Source organism: Triturus cristatus, chromosome 7 (assembly GCF_964204655.1).
Source record: "Triturus cristatus chromosome 7, aTriCri1.1, whole genome shotgun sequence".
In the NCBI taxonomy this organism is placed as follows: Eukaryota; Metazoa; Chordata; class Amphibia; order Caudata; family Salamandridae; genus Triturus; species Triturus cristatus.
The window spans coordinates 1,717,797,140-1,717,818,892 of NC_140590.1; the positions used below are offsets into that span (position 1 = coordinate 1,717,797,140).

The window sequence follows — 21,753 nt, forward strand, 5'->3', positions numbered from 1 at the left end:
TACCCTTTGACAGTTGACACCATGGACAGGCAGCTTGGGCAAAGCTGACAACACACCTATTTAGGAGTTAAATGGACATGTTGAATGAGCCTAGTATTGTGTGCCTGTCACCCAAGGCCCCATTTGCCCTAAAATAAATTCCAGTAGAATCATTTGCAAGTGAAAATATGTCCATAAGACAGGACTTCTGGGGGGGTGTGGCCAACCGCCGAAGATGGCGGACGCACATCTCTAGTGCTCCGACTGGGTGCCCGAAAAACCGTGCATCATCTGACATAATCTATGTCACAAGGGGGAGCTGTACCACTATCCCCGTGTGCGGACGCCCTCCTTACGCCCTTAGAGCCACTTGGGACAAAATTGATTAAGCGCGAGCCGGCGCATGAATGCAGACTGACCAACTGCATGGAAGATGGCCCAGTGGCTGCACTGCATGGTGTAGCGGTTTCTGCCTTCCTCTGATCCACCCTAGCCGGTGCTAAGGGTACACTGGAAGTGCTGACATACATAAAGGACCTCATCTGGTTTTCTTCCCCGTGCTGCCCTGGACAATCAAGCAACTGGGCAAATGCTCTGGGGCCCAGGCGTGGGAGGGAGAGAGGCCTGCTGCGTGGGATGCCACAGACGCCTAACGCAGTCAGCAGGAAGACCGACTAAGGGGATTCACCTTATTCGGAGACAGGCTAACTGGGGGTCCTCTCGGATTTTCCCATTCTGCTGCCCTGGGCTGTTGAGCAGCTCAGCAGACATTCGGGGGCCCACGTGCAGCATGAGTAGCGAGCCCGGGGGATTCGCTTTATTCTGCAACAAAGTCGCCATGAACCATTCTGGCGCTGGGAGTGGTAGATCACACCTGCTGACCGCCTTCCTCCCCAGCCTGAGTGTCAGTGCTGCTTGGGCATGCTCCTGCCGATAACAGCACTGTCAATACATGTCAACCTGGCCGGGCGGGCCGCAGGGATAGGATCAACGGTGTTGTGTGGCCCTCCCAGGCCTTCAACCTCTCCGGCACCTTTGTGCTCCTTACTAAACACGTCCCCACTGAGGAGCTTCCTCCTTATCTTGTGGGGGCACTGCAGCACTCAGGGTCTCATGACCTGAAGCGTACAGCTGCTGTAATTTTGGGCCTACTTTCATTCCCCCTGAATGAACCATCGATTTTGTGGGGATCTTCTCCAACAGCCCAGGAGTGCCCTTCTGTATTGCTTGCCACTAATAACAGTGCTACGATCAGTAGTGTAGGCAGCATACCAATTCACCCTGACAGGACTTTCTGACAACTGAGGGCCATTCCCTAATGCATGAGCCTGGCACACCATGGACTCTATATATTTTCAATCTAACAACTCTCTACAGGGGTCCTTGCGTCTCCCACAGCACTTGCTACCATTCGACATGGGCCGTACCAAATCTACCAGGTCATCGTCCCATCCTGGCCAGGTGTCAGGAATCCCCTCCCGCACATGGATTCCCTCCCACGATGCCACTTCCGTGAACCTGGTGCGCTTGGAGGAGAGCGGACTACAACTCCCAGAATGCCCTCCGGCAACAATTGCCTTATGCAACTCAAGAGTTCTGGTTACATAACACCAAGGGTAACGCCTAGTTTTCATGTTATGCAACTCAAGAGTTCTGGTTGCATAACACCAAGGGGAACGCATAGTTTTCATGTTATGCAACTCAAGAGTTCTGGTTACATAACACCAAGGGTAACGCCTAGTTTTTATGTTATGCAAATCAAGAGTCATGGTTATACAACGCCGAGAGTACTACTTAAGGAGAAGATCACTGGGATTCGGCGTCGGATATTCTGATCTTTGCCGGAGTACCTGGTTGAGGTACACGGACCCGTTGGTGAGTTGAGCGGCGGAAGGAACATTCTAAGGAGCGGAGGAGAGGTGCTGGCGTGTGCTTCCCGCCCGTGTCCTGTCCCGTTCTGAGAGCCGTATTTAACGTCATTGGGCACAAGTCCCGTTGGTAGAGCCGAAGCTCCCAACGGCCTGACAATTTGGAGAAAACGAGGTTGGTGCGAGCCAAAGCTCCCAACCCTCGTTCCTTGGGTAAACACACGCTTAGAGCTAAGACGCTATCCCGGAGGTGTTTCCGCGTCTTGCCATCGACACTCGTAGGAGAACTGGGATAGGTAGAGCGGCTGCTCCCATCCATTCTCTGCGCCACCTTGGGTATCATCACTTAAACCCGGATACAAGAGACGCACACTAGGAGGTGTTCCCAGCGTCTTTGTGTTGTGGCAGTACTCTGGGGGATACTGGTAGAGCGGCTGTTCCCAGGTGGTAGAGAGCCCGGACGGGTGACTCCCACTTGCCCCCCCATAGATTCCACAACCTTGGAACTACCCTTCACAGCGGTCGAGTGGCATTGTCGGCCACTGCTTAGCACTGTGCCCTCCGTTGGAGCATACCGGGTCCGGTATGCATGCGGAGGACGGTTAGACGAGCTGTGAATGGGTATCGTACTTTAACTGGTGATTCCAGTACCGGTATTCTTTGTTGTCTGTAGTTGTTTATCTGTTTATTGAATCATCCTTAAACCTCCATTTCTCTGGTCCGTCGTCTGTTTGTCCCAACCCCGAGAAAGCCAGGACGTTACACCAGGGGATGTCTCAACGTAACCTTTCTGAGGGCTCCTAAACCCAAATGCTGGCAGACTGCATTCCACCCACAGCATTGGATCCTTCGCCTGATAAACTGGACATCATCCTCCAAGAAATCCATGACTCCAGAGCAGCCATTGAACACCGCATTGGTACACTGGCAACAGACTTAGGCCTGATAAGAGATGAGCACCATAAGTTATCAGTTAAGGATAAGTAAGCTGAAACATCCTTAACTACGCTAGCTGCCGAACAACCATCATAGTTTGCCACTATAGCTGTCTTCTGTCAACAACTTACAGTCCTGCAGGACAGAGTGGAGGATGCCTAAGGCCAGGCATGACTTAATTATGTGCGCATCATTAGAATGAGGGAGGGGGTGGAAGGGTCCAACGCCACGTTGTTTATTGCACAATGGTTGAAGACGGAGGTTGCCCCGCAGGGATTCTCTGCCTTGTTTACAGTGGAAAGAGCAAATAGGGTGCCAGTACATCACCCTCCCCTGGTAGCACCACAGGGATTTATAGTTGCACACATTCTCAATTTCAGAGAGTGGAGATGTGGTCCTACAGAAGGCCAGAGAGAATGCCCCAAACATTATGGACAATATCAACATGTCTCAGTTTCTGGATTACACCTTGGCAGTCCAGCGCCAACGGGCATCCTTCCTGCCTGTCAAAAACAACTCAGGATGGAGGGACTCACCTAGGTACTGATATTCCCAGCCCCGTTGAGGGTCGTCCATGAGCAACGCACTCCCTTTTTTGTCACCCCAGAGGCTGTATGGTACTGGTTGGACCAGCATTACCCGAATGCATGCTATCATCCTCCAGTGGAGCAATCATCTCAGGGGGCGGGGAGGCCTCCCAAGTTGTGCTGACCAGGCGCCGCCCGCACAATGACATCTAGAGCGGTTCCCTACTCACAACAAGCCCCGGAGAGCAGATGGGCCGTGACTGTAGCAATGTCTTCCATTAGAACACAACAGCTGCTGCTCCCATTGAGTTCTTCAACAAGATCAGATTTACCCACAAGTTATTTTCAGAAGACAGTTTTATTAACAGTATTTTAGTCTTCATGGTCATCAGTAGTTTTGGAGAAGACCCTGCATTGGGTAAAGTGAAGGCAGATTTGATAGAACATTGTTTGTACAGCTTATTTCAAGTATACACAACACACCAGGTAATGTATATAGAGGACAATTTGTTAGTAGTATTCCACATATTTTTGTACCGTTGGAGTGTGGAGTTTACTCCAAGTTTTTACGATGGAGGACCGTTTGTGCAGAACATGAGTGTAAATTTCTCAGAAGACAGCTGGAGTGGTATTTTGTGCAGCGAAACATCTGATGGGTGTACCACTCACAGCTGTTGCTTGGATGAACGAAGCTGAAAGTGGTATCCTTAGTCCTAAGGTCCATGGTACTTTGTGGCCTGAAATGATGTGGTGTTCTGGCTCTTGTCACTATGGGATACTGAGTTCCTCCTGTGATTGGCGTCGCATTACTGAATGTTGCACGACTGGAAAGAGTAATTGATGCTAATCTCCCTCTCTTGACCTCAAGGCCTAGAGATCCCTCTGATTGCACCTTTCCCCTTTCTCGTTCTAGAGAGTCTGGGACAGCTACAGTCCCCGTCACCGTCCCCGACACCATCACAGATTGGGTTGCCGGTACCTTCTGTCTGGCGGATATCGGTTTTGGGATATCTTCCCCAGTGACGCTGAAGGCTTTCAAGCCTTTCTTCGCGGAGCTCTCACTGCCATACTCAGTGGTGCGGGACGAGATCTTCACCCTCAAGGCCAGCGTCTTCAACTATATGAAGGAGTCCATAAAGGCGAGTACCTAGAGAGCAGGTCAGAGCGATGAGGCCAAGTCCTGAGACCTCGATGGGAATTTCACAGAGATACATCTTCTTGTGCAAACAATAATTTATCATGGATGGGGCAGGCTGATGGGCATGCTCCAGTAAAGACGACTGTCAGTAGCAGCAAGGATTACCGACAGAGCTATTCACCAACATCTGTTGGTTGGTGTTAATGTTGACTATGTATAATATTTCAGGGTCATCTTTGTCAGATCCCCCTTTTTCAGTTCCTTTCTTCCAATTGTTTAATGAATAGGTCTCAGTGTTATTCTGGGAAGGACAGTTTAGTTTTTTCAATGTTTTGAAGAACAGTAGATATATCTTTGGTAATGTTGTCCAATATCACTAACAGATGGCCCCTTTCTGCACATTCAGGGGGAATTAATCAACTATTGGAATTAAAAGCAAAGTTAGTTGCTAGTTGCCAGAAAGTGAAAAAATATTAAAGGTCATCTAAAAATCAATGCGGCAGAAAGATGACAAAATTAGGACTGCAGCTAATGTTTAGTAAAAGATGCAGCAGTTAGGGACAACTAGAGAATGCGAAGTCTTATGTAATGTGTTGGTCCCGTGCAGATCCAAATACATCTTTTGAAATCAGAGGAGTTCAAGGTGGAAGCCCATCCTAAAAGCGAGTACACCTCCTGCCTCGGTCCCAGCGAAGGGAAGACATTCTCTTGGTCGGTCACTGCGTTGAAACTGGGTAATGCTACTTCTTGCTTCAGTGTTCGTTCTTTTCTTCTGCTGTTAATTCATTTTCTCCATTCTTACACCTTTTAATTGCCTCCTTTTTTCGGTTGTCTGTTCCTTTATTTTCTTCATTCCTTCTTTCCTTACTGCTTCCTTCTTTATCATTGTTCTTATTTCTTTCAGCATAAGTCTTCATCTCTTCGTTAAATTGTTTAATTCCTCAGACTTTCCTTGTTAGCAGCTGTTTCTCATCTCTTCATTCCCTCTCTCATTCACGCCCTCCCCATCTTATTTCCCTAAATCATTCTTCTCATCTTCCACTTCCTCCATCCTGATCCGTTCATCCTCTGTAGTCATTCTATTGCGTCTCTTCATTTCACACTCACTTTAAGTCTCCTCTGATCAGACCAAGCCCAATTCATCAACACTTTCTTTCATTCTCCTACTTTATCCTTCTCATTTTCCCCACGGAATTAATTAATCTTTTTAATCTCTTGCCTTTGTCCCTTGATGCTTTTTCCCTCCATGCATCATTCTGAGGGTTATCAGGCAGCATTAACGCCCCCACAGAATTGTGGCTGTAGAGCCCACTGATTTATATTGCCCAGACCGCCACCATTTACAGCCGCGTCAACATGGCGACACAGCGCGACACGGTGGTGCTTGCGGGAACTGGCTGCAGGTGTCCCTGCTGCGCACTGTCATGCGCACCTGGAATGATTGTACTGCTAATCTATGTCCTGTAGGAACATATTTGCAATTGTCTATTCTTTATCAAATGTCATTTCATTCAATTTAAAATGTGGCACAGACTGAAAAATATTTACAAGAAAAAACCTGAACAGACTCAAGATAGCCTTAAATGGGGAGAAGGATTATCCGATTCTTCAAAGTCAAAGTTAGTTTGTTTTAGCGCCCGAATCTCGCTGTCGCATCCAGAGTCTTAAAGAACAAGTTACTTACCTTCGGTAACGATGTATCTGTAAGAAACATTAGTTAGTTAGATCCCTCACCTTAGAATATCCCCAGGCGTCAGACTGGATCCGGAAGATTTTTCGTCAGCAATATCCCTTGCGCGTCGCTAGGCGTCGTCTGCGGCTCCGCGTCCGTCGTCGGCGTCGTGCGCCGGGATGACGTCATCGGAGTACTTAGACGCCGCCCTCGCGCGCTGACGTCAGTTCTTGTACATAGCCTTCCGCGCCAGGAACGCAGAGCCATGCAAAGACCGACACTGGTGCCAAAAATAAAATCTAGGGGCCTGAAAAGGATAACCTTAACCCTAGATGTCAGTTCGCAGAACGGGGAGGATGGGTGGGTCGGTGAGGAATCTAACTAACTAATGTTTCTTACAGATACATCGTTACCGAAGGTAAGTAACTTGTTCATCTGAAAGAAACACGTTAGTTAGATTCCTCACCTTAGAATAGATACCCAAGCAATACCATCCCCGGTGGTGGGTCTGCGAACCAAGATCACACCAGAAAGTCCTGGAGGACAGAACGGCCAAAGAAGCCATCCCTCCGGACTTGGCTGTCAAGGCAATAATGCCTGGCAAACGTGTGTAGCGAAGCCCACGTCGCCGCCTGACAGATGTCCTGCAAAGGGACACCCGTCCCAAGGCAGTAGTGGCCGCTGTGGCCCGAGTAGAATGGGCGCGCAGCCCAACAGGAGGGTCCTTTTTTGCCAAAGAGTAACAATTTTTGATGCACAAAACGACCCACCGAGAGATGGTCCGTTTGTGCACAGCTTTCCCCTTGTTACCACCCACGTATCCAACGAAAAGTTGGTCGTCCACCCGGAACTGCTTTGTGCGGTCCAAATAAAAGGAGAGCGCACGTTTTGGGTCCAGACGGTGGAGCCTCTCTTCCTCTTTGGAAGGATGCGGAGGCGGAAAGATGGTGGGCAAGGTGACAGACTGCCCAAGATGAAATGGAGTCACCACTTTCGGAAGAAAGGAGGGACGAGGCCGAAGGACAACCTTGTCCGGATGAACAGACAGAAAAGGAGGCTTTGAAGATAAAGCCTGGAGCTCACTCACCCGTCTACCCGAGGTGATGGCTACCAGAAAAGCAGTCTTAAGAGTCAGAAGACGAAGAGGGCAATTGTGAAGAGGCTCGAAGGGAGCGCACATCAGGAATGTCAAGACCAGATTCAAGTCCCACTGAGGCATTACAAAAGGGACAGGAGGGAACGTGTGAGTAATGCCTTTTAGAAAGCGTGTAACCACAGGGGACTTGAAAAGAGAAGGCTGATCAGGAAGCCGCAAGAAGGCAGAGATGGCAGCAAGATAACCTTTCAGGGTGCCCAGGGCAGAGCCCTGCCGGGCCAGAGAAAGAAGAAAGAGGAGAACCTCAGAAAGAGGGGCGGAAAGGGGATCCACAGCCTTTGCTGTGCACCATGCCACAAATTTGTTCCACCGGCAGGCGTATACCGTCTTTGTGGAGGGACGCCTGGCTGCCAGAATGATATCACAGACTTCAGGAGGCAAGTCAAATGGCATCAACTGCCACCGCTCAATCTCCACGCATGGAGGTGGAGGCTGGACAGGTTCGGGTGGAGGACCGTCCCCTGCTGCTGCGACCGAAGATCCTCCCGAAGGGGCAGACGTATCGGGGGATCGGTCAACATACTGAGTAGCTCGGGATACCAGTACCTTCGTGCCCAATCCGGAGCCACCAAGATGACTTGGGCCCGGTCGTGCCTGATCTTCTTCAGCACTCTGGGCAGAAGTGGTATAGGCGGAAAGGCGTACAACAGACCGCAACTCCACTCGTGACGAAAAGCGTCGCCGAGCGAGTGCCGCCTTGGAAATTCCAACGCGCAGAACTGCTGACATTGCGCGTTCTCTTCGGTGGCGAATAGATCTAACCAAGGCTCTCCCCACTGCTGAAAGAGACCTTGCGCCACTTCGGAGTTCAGACGCCATTCGTGATCCATCATGCACCGGCGGCTGAGTTCGTCCTTTCTGGCGTTCAGAGAGCCCGCCAGATGTTGAACCACTAGGGTGACGCCCTGGTGTTCCAGCCACGTCCAGAGGCGCAGAGCCTCCTGACAAAGGGTCCACGACCCCACCCCGCCCTGTTTGTTGCAATACCACATGGCGGTGGTGTTGTCCGTGAACACCTGCACGACACTGCCCCTGACAGAGGGAAGGAAGGCTTTCAGTGCAAGTCGGATCGCTCTCAACTCCAACAGGTTGATGGGGAGACGAGACTCCGCCGGAGACCAGAGGCCTCTGATCTCCGCCTCTCCCATATGGCCACCCCATCCCAGGAGGGACGCATCCGTCACTACGACATGCTCCGGTTGGGGAAGGGAGAGGCTCCTGCCCATGACCCAATCGCGGTCCGTGAGCCACCACTGCAACTGCTGTGCAGTGCCCTCCGAGATCAAGACATCGTCGGACAGGTTGCCGTGATGCTGGGCCCACTGAAACTTCAGGTCCCACTGCAGAGCCCGCATGCGCCGCCTGGCGTGATGCACTAGTAGGATGCAGGAGGCCATCAGCCCCAGAAGCCGCAACACTAGCCTGACCGAAACCCAGGATAGAGGCCGAAAGATGGGAATCAGGGCCTGTATATCCCGGACCCGCTGTTCCGGTGGATAGACCCGGAACTGCACCGAATCGAGAACCGCTCCGATGAAAAGGAGCTTCTGAGAGGGACTCAGGTGTGACTTCGGCACGTTGATGGAAAACCCCAGCAAATGCAGGAGATCCGCCGTAGTCTGGAGGTGGGAGACGACTGCCTGGGGCGAGCCCGCCTTCAACAACCAGTCGTCGAGATAGGGGAAGACTGGAACCCCTGATCTGCGCAGATGAGCTGCGACCACCGCCATCACTTTCGTGAACACCCGAGGGGCACTGGTGAGGCCGAAGGGGAGCACGGTAAACTGAAAGTGCTCTTGGCCCACCGTGAATCGCAGGTAACGCCGGTGGGCCGGCAGGACGGGGATGTGGAAATAAGCGTCCTGCAAGTCCAACGCTACCATCCAGTCTCCGGGGTCTAGGGCAGCTAGAACCTGAGCCAAAGTCAACATCTTGAACCGTTCCTTCCGGAGGAAGGCATTGACGTTCCGAAGGTCCAAGATAGGGCGTAGGCCCCCCTTGCCCTTCTTGGGAACCAGAAAGTAGTGGGAGTAACAACCACGACCTACTTCTGGGCTCGGAACGCGCTCGACGGCCCCCTTGGCCAAGAGGGCGGAAACCTCCTCGTGGAGAAGATGCAAATGATCCCCCGAGATACGGTGGTGCTGCGGTGGCATGGCTGGAGGGGTCGTCTCGAAGGGGAGGGAGTAGCCCCTTCGGACGATTTGCAGCACCCACCTGTCCGATGTGATGGACCGCCAGTGGAGCCGGTGATGGCGAACTCTGCCGCCCACTGGCGTGGAATGGGCCTGAAAGCTCGGACTAGGAAGGCTTTGAGGCGGATGCTGCCGGGGTGGATGTGGGCTGACCTCGTCGTCCTCCAGATCCGCCTCGACGGAAACCACGTCCGCGACCGCGCGCAGGTTGGTTCTGCGGCTGGTGGCTAGGCGCACGTGAGGAGGCACCCCTTCCTTGGCCACGAAAGGGGCGAAAAGCGGAAGATTGCGACCGCGGGCCGAGAGGCCCAAGGACTTGGCCGTAGCCCGGGAGTCCTTAAAGCGGTTCAGCGCACTGTCCGCCTTCTCCCCAAACAGGCGAGTGCCATCAAACGGCATGTCCATGAGAGTGCTCTGGATATCGCCGGAAAACGACGTGGACCGCAGCCAGGCGTGACGTCGAAGCGCCACAGTGGTGGAAATGGCCCTACCCAGCGAGTCCGTGGTGTCAAGCCCACAACGTATAGCATGTCGCGCTGCATCCCTCCCATCGGCCAGAGCCTGGGTAAGTCGTGTCTGGACCTCCTCCGGACACAGGGGCAGCGCGTCCTCCACCGCATCCCACAGAGAGTGGGAATAACGGTCCAAGAGACAAGCGGTGTTCAAAGACCGCAGGCCCAAACTAAGGGAAGAGAACAGTTTCTTGCCAAACTGCTCCAGTCTCTTGGAATCCCGGTCCGGCGGGGCGGTCGGGAAAGAGGATTGGGAGGTGGAGGCCTGGATAACCAGGCTCTCAGGGGTAGGGTGTTGGGACAGAAAACTGGGGTCGCCCGGAGCAGGGCGGTGGCGCCTGGCAACGTTCCTGTCCACAGGAGGAACTGTGGAGGGCTTGGACCAGGTGCCCTGTAGAACGTCAGTGAGGGCCTCATTGAATGGCAGCAGAGGCTCAGTGGAGCTTGCTGCAGACTGAAGCACCTCAGTGAGGACGTTCGTCCTCACAGCCACGGCAGGTAGCTCGAGCCCAAGGGCTGCGGCCGCCTTGCGCAGCACCACGGAGAAAGCAGCACCCTCCTCCGAAGCCACAGTCGGAGGAGAGATGAATCCAGTGTCTGGCGAGGTATCCAGACCACTGGCCTCCCCCAGTTCATCTGCCCAGTCCTGGGACAGTTGGGCCTGATGGGCCATAGGATCCTCGGATCCCTCCCAGTAGTCCCCATCATCCGACTCCTGGTGTAGAGGAGAAGTTAACGGAGCCGGGCGATAGACAAAATGTGTCTCTAGCGGCGCCGATCTCGGCGTCCATCGACGCCGGACCGGCGCCGGGCCCGGAGCGGGACTGAACTGGGGCACGACGTCGAGCGGGGTCTACGTCGGCGTCGGGGGTGGAACCGGAGTCGACGCCGGTGGAGGAGGCGTGACGAGGTTGACCGGCGTCGACGGGGACTCGAGAACGGGTCCCTCGGGCGCTTGCGGCGTCGAGGCCGGAGCCGTCAACGGCGCCGGGGCCGGAGCCGCCGGCTGGCAAGGCAGCCCAGTCGGGTCCGCGGGGCCCGAAGGCGCACCAGCGGGCGCCGACGGCGGAGCCAGGTTCCTCATGGCCGAGAGGAAGGCACTGACTTCCGCCGGCGTCGCGTTAGTCCCAGGGACCGGAGGGTATGGGGACGGACGCGGCGCCTGCGGCTCCGACGGAGCCGCGGGGGTGGAACCACCCTGACCCTCGACCGAGTCGCGTGACCGGCGAGGGGAGTCCGAAGAGCGGTGTCGCCTCTTGGACTTCTTGGAATGCTTCGACTTACCCGAAGACTTTGATCCCGACGACCGATGGTGACGTCGGCTGCGGCTCCGCGACCGATCCTTGGACCTCCTCCTGGACCGGGATCGAGAGGCGCGCGGAGCCGAGTGGCGAATCTCGAGGAGCTTACGGGACCGCTCCCGTCTAGCCTTCGAGGTCAGGGCCTTACAGTCCGAGCACGACTCCGCGTCGTGGTCGAGGCCCAAACAGTACAGGCACCGGCGGTGATGGTCCGTAACCGACATCAATCGGCTACAGTCCGTACAGGCTTTAAACCCAGGCATCCTACCGGCACCGGTGTCGATAGACAGGATCAAAAAGGATCAAAAAGTTAGTCAAAAATTGACTAAAGGGGTAGCTCTCCCGGATCTGCGCTTACTGGTGCGGAAAAAAGAAGAACTGACGTCAGCGCGCGAGGGCGGCGTCTAAGTACTCCGACGACGTCATCCCAGCGCACGACGCCGACGACGGACGCGGAGCCGCAGACGACGCCTAGCGACGCGCAAGGGGTATTGCTGACGAAAAATCTTCCGGATCCAGTCTTACGCCTGGGGATATTCTAAGGTGAGGAATCTAACTAACGTGTTTCTTTCAGATGTAATGTAATCCTATAGATTAGGATTGTGTCTAGAAGATATCTAGTTAAACCAAAAGTCAGTCCTCACTTGCAGGATATCATTCCTATACATGTAAGCTTGAAGCCCTTCCCATGTCTGGAAGTGAGACCGCATTTTTTAAATTAGTCATCAATCTCCAATTTACCTTATCGGGCCTTTTGATCTACCGCCCTCCGGGTAATGCTTTTTCTTGGATTTCCTCATTAGCTGACATCATAGCTCCCCTGCTTCTTAGGGCTGCCAATTTTACCATCCTTGGTGACCTTAACTTGCATCTTGACGACCCACAGTGTGCTAATAGTAAACACTTTTTGTCTGATCTGGAGGCTCTCAATCTTTCTCTGCTTAATACTGGCCCCACTCACTCTGCTGGACACCAACTGGACCCCAGTCTTTCCAATCTCTCCTTTGACTGCTCTCAGAGTGCTCGCCCTTTGGAGTGGTCTGATCATTTTGCTGTCCATTTTTCCTTATTTCATATCAAGAACCAGGAAAATAGTGTCCTTGACAAGGGTGCACCAACTTATCGTTGGGGTAAACTTGATATTAATAAGTTAAACCAACACCTCTCGAATACCCGTCCTGAGGAATGCGAGGCTTCTGCTGCCGAGATGAACACTGCTGTTTCCCATTGGCTTACAAACGCTGTTACTACCCTTCTCCCGCTCACCTCAAAACATTCCAGGTCACATCGCCTCACGGCACCCTGGTTCTCCAACGATTTGAAGGCCTTGCGTACCAAATGCAAGGCTTTAGAACGTAAATGGAGGCACTCTTACTCAATCTCACAGAAGACTGTTTATAAAGAGGCTTTAAAAGAATACCACCTAAAATGTAAAATCGCGAGAGCTGCTTACACTGTGGACACAGTAACACAAGCTCAGAACTGTCCTCGTACTCTTTTTTCTGTCGTTAAAAAATTGACTGGAGCCGATACCATTCCGACACCTCTAGTTTTAGACGAGGCCCAGTGTAACTCTATTGCGAATTTTTTTATCGCTAAGGTGGAACACATATACGACTCTATGAGCCCTCCCTTGAATGCAGAAGAACTTTGTTCGGGACAGGCTGTAGGGACCGAACTGCCTCTTCCTGTGGTGAAGATGACACATTGGCAATTGTTTGATGACATCTCGTTCTCCACCTGTTTAAGTAGTATAAGATCCGGTTCACCTCGTGATCCTGTACCCGTTAAAATTCTTAAACTGCTGGATCTTGAACCTCGGCGGGTTCTTATGAGACTTCTAAACGCCTCATTACTTAAATCCCAGGTGCTACAGGATTGGAAGCACGCGATGGTTGTTCCCCTCCTAAAAAAAGCTGGAGCTGATGTGTCTAATCTTGCCAATTTCAGACCGATATCCTTGCTGCCTGTACTTTCCAAAGTGCTGGAAAGGCCTGTTAACACTCAATTATACCATCTAGTGGAATCTTCGGGATTTTTACATCCATCCCGGTCTGGCTTCCGTGCTCAATATTCCACTGAGACCGCCCTTCTCGGGGTGACGGAAAGTTTAAGACACGGTATCGACCGCGGGGGAAACATCTGCACTCATCCTTTTGGATTTGAGCGCGGCGTTCGATACCGTGTCCCATTCCATTCTTCTGAACTCTCTTCGTTCCGTGGGATTGGACGGTCCGGCTTTGGCTTGGATTGCCTCCTTTTTAAGTGAGCACACCTTCCAAGTCTTTTCCACGAAAGCCACCTCCTCCACCTGTCCATCGGCATATGGCGTTCCTCAGGGGTCCATACTCAGCCCTTTGTTGTTCAACATCTACGTGAGACCCCTGCCTCTATTGCAGAGGAAGCTGGGCTGACTATTTTTTCATATGCCGATGGCACCCAAATAGTTTTCTCCCTTTCCAGCAGCGACAGCAATGATATATCGGTTCTGAAAATTGGGTTGTCACGTATAGCTGAGTGGATGCAAAGGCATCTCCTCAAGCTAAACGGTGACAAAACTGAAATCCTTATCTTTGGGAAGCATAAAGATCTATGGGGCCCGCAACACTGGCCTAGCGAGATGGGACCCCTTCCTCAGCCATCTTCTGTGGTGCGCAATCTCGGTTTTCTTATTGACGACAAACTCTCCATGAGACAGCAGGTCACAAAGGTGGTCGCCATTTGCTTTACTATTCTGCGATGGCTCCAGAAAATTCTTTGGATGCTGCCTCTTGCCACCAGGAGAACCGTTGTCCAGGCGTTAGTTACTTCTCGCCTGGACTACGGAAATGTCCTCTATCTTGGCGCCGATGCGGCCACTGTAAATAAACTTCAGGTTGTTCAGAATTCAGCAGCCCGTCTTCTCTGTAATATTCCTAGGAGACTATCGGCCACTCAGGCTTTGCGCAATTTACATTGGCTCAGGATCCCCAGTCGCATCAAATTCAAAGCTATATGCTATCTTTTTAAAATCAAGCAGGGCTCGGCCCCTAAATACTTGCAAAATCTGGTCCAACCTTACAAGCCAAATCGCACACTTAGCTCTTCTGCTAATTGCGATTTTGTTATTCCTCGATTTAAGCTTGTAAAAATGGGAGGACGGGCCTTTTCCCATCTAGCTCCCAAATATTGGAATGCGTTACCCACCACCTTGAAAACGGAAACCAATTTTTTTACTTTTAGAAAAAGATTGAAAACTTCACTTTTTCAATGATCTGTATGCTGCCTAGATGATTTACGGTGCTGTTTTTGAGAGGTCTGTTTTCTTCTTGAGTCTATCCCTTGCGCCGGGAAACCCATTGCGGGTAGCTGTTGCGCGTTATAAGTTTAAATAAATAAATAAAATTCCTAAAACTCTATCCATGGGCCCCCTTGGGGTGACGACAAACACAAACATCACCCCCCATAGGGTCCAGATATAAATATCATGCCAGTGACGGGTCTAATCCATCTTCATATTTCTCTCATTGACACAGCCCATTCAATAAATGTATTTTGTCCGTAAAGGACTAACCAGTAGAAGTGTTGTGAGTCAGTTTTGACAAGACTATAATTCAAAACTATAATTGCAAATTATTTATAATGTCATTTTCTCAATGAGACAAGATTAAAATTGATGGTCAAAAAGTGTCTGTATCACCTTCCGCTCCTGCCATCTCCATTGTAGAACAAACTTAAACATTTATGCAGATCAACAGAAAACTAGACAGAAAAAGCTAAAACACCAAGAAGTGTCTACAAAATGGCCAGCTCGAGAAAGATTTGCTCACTCTGTTACCATCAGAATGGCTCCTCCCATAGTTCTTGATGGGTCGGAGCAGCCCTCGGTTTCTTTGTCATGCCACACACTTTCTACGTCCTCAGGACATCAGGAATATCTGTTTCTGTGCCAGGAAATGATGAAGCTGTGTGGTTACCTCAAGGGGTACTTCACATGCCAGTGAGCGGCTGACTGTCAATGACTACGAACTATCACTATGCAAGTAGTGTGCAAAGTTTAAAAACTGAAAAAAACTTGCTCCTCGAGAAAACGCTGCTAACAGCATTTTTAGTGCAGGGGTTGTTTAGGTGAGTGAAGGGGGGGAACTTCCCGGAATTAGCAACATCAAAAACAACAGTTTCCCAACTTCACTGGACAACTAACACCATTCACTCACTGCTGCCCTTTGGTTGTTGGTATGGTATATATGGAAGTCGATTGACGCACCAAAATTGTTTGAATGGTTTGCAGAAATCTCTTACAGAACTCTTTCTGGGATCTCATGAAGCACCTCCCGTGACCAGCATGGAAGGTGCTCCCCGGCCATATCTTGGCGAAGAAGCGGCCATTAGCTCATGTGTTTGGATTCAGGCTCAGGTGTTTCAGGGCTTCCACTCCTTTGTGGTAGTAACTTGTAGTCTCTCTTGAAGCCTGGGGTTTTCACATCACTGTGTGCTCCTCCTGTCTGAGCAGTGGTCGCGCTTGATGAAAGATTTTTCATTGTTTCCTATCGCATTGAGGTTGGGGACGTGGGTTTCTGCTCAGTATGTTTCACCCTTGTTCGTTCATTTGCGTCTGCGCTGGATGAGCCGCAGGCAGTAAATTACAGATGGCTCCGTGGATCTGCAGAGGAAAGGAGTAGTCGTGCCAGAAACCTTAACATTTTCCTGTGGTTTTGCCCAATCCTCCAATGGGGGTTTTACTCTGTTTTAAGATGGAGGAGACACAAACCCTCCACATGAAAATCTGCCAAGGCAAGAGGACAGCAACTTCCTCCTCCCCACTTACTTTTCCTGTAAGCCACACTTACTAAGGGGACCTTATATGACGAAGAAGATGCTGTGTAACAATGCAGTCAAAGTGTAATTTTCATGGGGTTCCTAACCTTCTTGCTATATATTTCAGCCCTAAGGTTTTTGCTGGATTTTTCTTTATCTCTGCAGATTTTAGTTCCTCTGGTTTGTTCTGTTATTGTTCTATTAGCTATTCTTACATTCAATTAAATGTGGTCTGCAGTCCCAAATTGCTTGGGGTATTTCTGTCTTTTGAGTTTTTTCCCCCATAAACTGACACTTTCAAGGAAGTACCTCTCTTTACCAAGAACATTTGGAATCTGGTAAGACAAAGAGGCTTCAGAGGGAGTCTTTCTTACATCAGGCAATCTAAGCAATGAAGACTAAAGCATCCTTACAGCGTGTCTTTGATAGGCCTCTTCTCTGCACTCCTGCTCATATTCAACACAGGAACTGAATCTAAATACCATTATTTGAAACTGATACAAGTTGATACATTAAGTTAGCTGAGCTGAGTGCAGAGTTAAAATACCATACAATCAGGTGGGCATTTTGGGCAATGAGATGATATTGTTAAATGCACATTTTTAATAAGGGGCCAGGCAACCATAACACACTACTTTGCAAAATACATCTTTTGACATCAGTAGTGACATCATATTTTCTTCCCTACAGTCCATTTTATTCCTGACCTCTTTGCTCCATTCTTCTCTCCTTCTTGACTTCAGCTCTCTTTTGCCTACTTTACTCCTGCTGTTATCCCTCCTCCTCTTTCATTGACCACTTATTTTTTTTTCTCTCTATTCATCTGCTCAGTAGATCCTGCCACTCCCCGTCACCTCGCCAGCCTATCTCACCCAGTGTCCTCTCCCACTTTTCAGGTGAAGTGAACCTGACGGTCACCACGGAAGCTCTGGACTCCAAAGAGGCATGCGGCAATGAGATCACTGTAACACCCACTGAAGGGCGCATTGACACAATCATCAAGCCCATTCTTGTCAAGGTAAGTGTTCCCATGAGACATTACTCCCTCCAGCTGTTTCCTTGCCATATAGGACTCTATTTCATTTCTTCTTCATTGTTTACAGTGTTGCGGTCTTGCTACAGACAGTTTTAGCTGTCTGTTGCAGGTAGTGTTATGACCAACACGTTATTGTATACTTAATAGTGTGAAGTGGGTCAGCCTTTTGGTTATGATTTGATGGCTTTCTTGTCTATTTCAATTCCCTCCTCCTGATATGATGGCCTTCCTCCCTGTTCTTGCAGTTGTCTTGCCCCCGTAGCAGGTTCATCCTGCTTTTTGATTGGTTCAGTGTGTCCTCCCACCACAGACTTTAGGGAACTGATTTTCTTTCATTCTTTTTTGTTCCATTTGAGCTTTAGCACTCAATGGGAGCGCATGACCTGCTCCTTAGTCTTTTTTCTCTTTTTCTGACACATGCTTTCTTTCTTTCCATCCCGCAGTCTACTGTAAGATGGTAGACACCGTCTTGAAAGTATAGAAAATAATGTTCCAAGCATTTAGTTTTACTAATACCCGCAGTGAAATTTTACAATTAATTGCAAGGATTTGTAAATCCAAAAGCAACAGTGTTGGTCTTCTTTGAACATTGTTTTTGTTACATCAAAAAAGCCATCATCTAGATGCAGTATGTAATTAGAAGTAAAAGAAATGATGTTGGTGATTTGCTATGCGTCTAAGTTGGATACATTTTGCATCTATAAGGTTCCTGTAAGTAGCCCCCAGGGCCAGATGTACGACCCACCAATTTGCAAATCGCAAATTGGGATGTATAACAGTCTCTCAGACACTTTTTCCGATTCCTAATGGGGTCTAAAATTGCATGTCTCATGAATATTAATGAGGTAGGTCGCAATTTGGACCCCCATTGGGAATGGCTAGCATTCCCAGGGATGGTGGCCTTCTGGGGTCAGCAGACCACCATGTCTGAGACTGCTTTTAAATAAAGCAGTCTTGTTTTTCTTTTTAAATGCAGCCCGTTTTCCTTAAAGTGAAACGGGATGCATTTAAAAAAGGAAATTTAAACTTTTCAGTTTCGCTTTTTTAAGGGCAGGCAGTGGTCCCTGGAACCCCGCCCTGCCCTTAAAAATATTTTTTCACAAACTCCGAAAGGGGAAGGGGTCCCCTGGGGACCCCCTTCCGTTTGCAAGTGGTTTACCAACTACTTGAAGTAGGTGGTAAACTGCAAGTGTTTTGCAGCCGCAAATGCAGTCGCAAAACAATTGTACATGGCATGGTGACTCGCTATTAGGAAGGGACGCCCCTTCCTAATAGCGAGAGTCGCAAATGCTATTTTGCGAGTCAGTGACTAGCAAAATAGCATTTGTAAATGCCATTACCCTTTTTTGCAGTCACAAACAGGAGGATCTCCCGTTTGTAGCTGCAAAAAAGGGTCGTACATCTGGCCCTAAGCCTCTTCCACCAAGCGAGACCGTGTAGAAAAACTGATGCAAATCCCGTTATGTATTTTCAAAAGGCTAGGTGTCCGAGTTGGGACACAAAATATTCTGCATCCACAGTCGTAAAGTTTCCAAAGATATAATAGGCAACGCGTTTCAACCAACTGGCCTTATAGTGCACAGTTTCCATATAAAATATGCCATAAACAATAGAACTAGAAAAAAGACCGATGTGCTCTTTTTGTGGTGTGGGGTATCGTTCTCATACTGAGAATACATTTGGGGAAGAACAGGGGAATTCCGGTAGGTTACAAAGCTGGGGATGCTGTAGACGTTTTGAGGTGGATATGTATTGCAAAAATGGTGCATATTACTGCCATTATTTGACCTTTGTTATGTAGTATGATCTGTTGTCATCTCTGTTTCTAGACGTTGGGTGAAGGCGCACAATTCATCATGTTGTGGCTAACACTTGTGTGATTATTTGCCACTAGGCAGATGCTCTCGTCTGCTTGCATTTCCATTGAAAGGGCCGCTTGGCTGTCAAACCTGCACTCTGTCCTTTTCTGTGCTGCTAAAAGTTGAATGTGCTTTGTGAGCACGTGACCTGCCATGGTGGCAGTAAGCGCGCGAACAAAGAAACAAATTCTCCTATCCATTGCAGCTTCACATGATTCCCCCTTTCATTTTCCTGTTGTTTTATTTTACAGTGAAACAGGACTAACTAGACGATGCGCGCACGCGCTTTAAATAGAACTAAAATAGTGCATTTATGAGTTTTTAAAGCATTCAGAAATAGTAACGCTAGGAAACATATATATATATATTTTTATATGTTGGTGTTATTTGTTGATGGGTCTGGCAATGTTATGAGAACAATTCCGTTTTCTTTTTTGTGGCCATAAACGTGACCTGCATATATTCAATAATAACCTGCAATTAATCAAACTTACAAATGTTTTTCTATGTCTGTCATGAGAACCAAACTCACATAGGCGTTTGCCATGTCTATTGTTTATTGCACGTTTTATAAGGAAATTGTGCACTCACTATAAGTTTTCTAGGTCGTGAGGAAGGCCGGTTGGTTGAAACGCGTTGCCTTATAATCTTTGGAAACTTTAGACTGTGGAGTGCGGAAAACTTTGTGTCCTGACACTTTTCCTTTTGAAAACACTCTGCATCTATATGCAATCTGACAGCTGTCTTGAAAATATGCACAATAATAATCCAAGAATGGTGTCTAACACTATTGGATTTCCCAAATTCTGTTAGTATTACGGTGGAGCGATAAAACCAGAAGTTACATTCAATGTGATTTAAAAGACAAGTGTACACTTGTTTCTGATTTTAAATGAAAGCGCATTGTCTTTACTTGGTTACAACAACAATAAAGAGAGTGTGTTGCTCTGTTTCTTTTATTTATCACCTGAGTAAAGTAGTTCGTTTTTCAAATGACTATGTAACCCTTTACCTCCTTTATGGGATGGTTCTTTTGGGATATTCTAGCCATGGAAATCAAGAAGAGATAAAGAAGTAGTGTGAGAGAGGGAAGGAAAGAGAGAGAATAAAGGAGAGAGAGATAGAGAGAGAGAAAGCAAGGGAAAGAGAAATACTGAGAGGAAAAAGCTAGTGCTATGTGTCATGTTAATCAATATGTCATTATTGTTTGGTTAGGTCTGTCAACATGTGGGATTTAGAATTGTTACCACTCACTCACTCACTCACTCACACACACACTCAGTTTGACATCACTTAAGGAGCATGGCAGGAGATTGAAATGTTACTCCAAGAACATAATATCAGAATGTGGCATTACTCTAGGAATATGATGCCTTCCTCTGAGCCAGTGTCAGGACACTTAAGTCTGACTGTAATATCACATTATAAAACTGGTGTCAAATTAGTATCCTTCTGAAAATCCTGACATCACGCTGCTGCAGAATCTGAGAACTCAGACTCCATTCAGACTCCAGTAACCTGCCTTCTGGCTGTAACTTTACTCCGGGAATCTGATGTCATACTAGGGCTTCTAATGGAGGCCTTGCGTCTATCTGGGTCATCACATCCTTATTAGGGTGTAATACGGGTCCCTGCAGCAAAGATGGGGGCCAGCTAGTCAGTGGTACCTTACTTGATCCAACAGCTATGTATGTCTCTGAAGTGCTAACTTACTTGGAAGTTCTCTGATTATTTCCTCTTCTGTCTTTTCAGCCCGGTGGCGTCCTGCAGGAGAAGGCTCACAGCTCTCTCCTCTGTGCACAAGGTAAAGCTCTGACCGCCATTTTATGGGAGGGACATGTGGAAATGTCACCACTGGAACCAACTAAGATATAAAAAGGCATGCTTGCTTCAGATGCAGCAGGGGGTCAGTTTCCTCCCTGGATGAGATTAACGGAGATTGTCTTATTGAGAGGGAATGTAAAACACCCAAAAGATGATGAGAGGAAAGCTTGCAAATAGTCTAACCACTCGGAGATGCCTGGGCAGCGCTCCAACCAATTGTTTTCTGCCCACTATGCTGCCTTAGTTTAGACCCAGCCATATGCAAATCCGCCTTGGTCGTGTTCGAATACAAACATTTCAGCTCAAACTGCAAACCAGGCTCTCTCTGAACTGGAACACAGGCAACCAAAGCCCTTTTCGACATATTTGGGCCTCTTCATTCGGGGGCAACTTGTTGACTCACGCCTGAGCATCCACTTGGCCACTTAGGGCATGACATCAAACATACAAAGATGGTGGAAGGAATAGCCTAACGACTGGAAATCATTTGTTTCTTTTTTAACCGACTGTGCCACCTCAGATTAGACCCAGTCATGCACAAATCAGCCTTGGTCCTGCTCCAGAAGGAACATTGCAAACCCAGACTGCCTGGTCAGGTCCTCTCCGAACAGGAACACACACAATCCAAGACCGGTTTTGGGCTAGTTGGGCCTCTTCAGTCAGATGCATCTTGGTTCCAGTGGCACAGTGATCACAGAACTCATGTCTAGGCATACCCTTGGCCATTTAGAGCATTACATCAAAACACATAAAAGGTGATGGGAGGAATGCTTGCAAATAGTCTGGCAATAACTAGGGGTAGCATTCCAACCTGTCATTTTTTAGCCCGCTACTTTTACTCTCAGTTTCTGTGTTTAATGAGAGGGAATTATCAAAGATTGGGCTGAGAAGGCTAGAGGGCAAATGAGTGAGTGGGGGCAAATGGTAGAGCACACCCACAGATTCATGGATGA

At 49.0% G+C, this 21,753-nt stretch overlaps 1 protein-coding gene across 2 annotated transcripts in view; it reads left to right on the top strand.

Moving 5' to 3' along the window:
- Positions 1-21,753, top strand: part of LOC146812872 (alpha-2-macroglobulin-like protein 1) — a 315,529-nt gene that overhangs the window by 247,401 nt on the left and 46,375 nt on the right. For both annotated transcript variants that reach the window (XM_085619945.1, XM_085619946.1), the window contains 4 exons: positions 4,224-4,449; positions 5,056-5,182; positions 16,978-17,099; positions 20,729-20,780. In XM_085619945.1, coding sequence (XP_085476071.1) covers positions 4,224-4,449; positions 5,056-5,182; positions 16,978-17,099; positions 20,729-20,780 — 527 coding nt within the window. The remainder of the gene's footprint in view (positions 1-4,223; positions 4,450-5,055; positions 5,183-16,977; positions 17,100-20,728; positions 20,781-21,753) is intronic.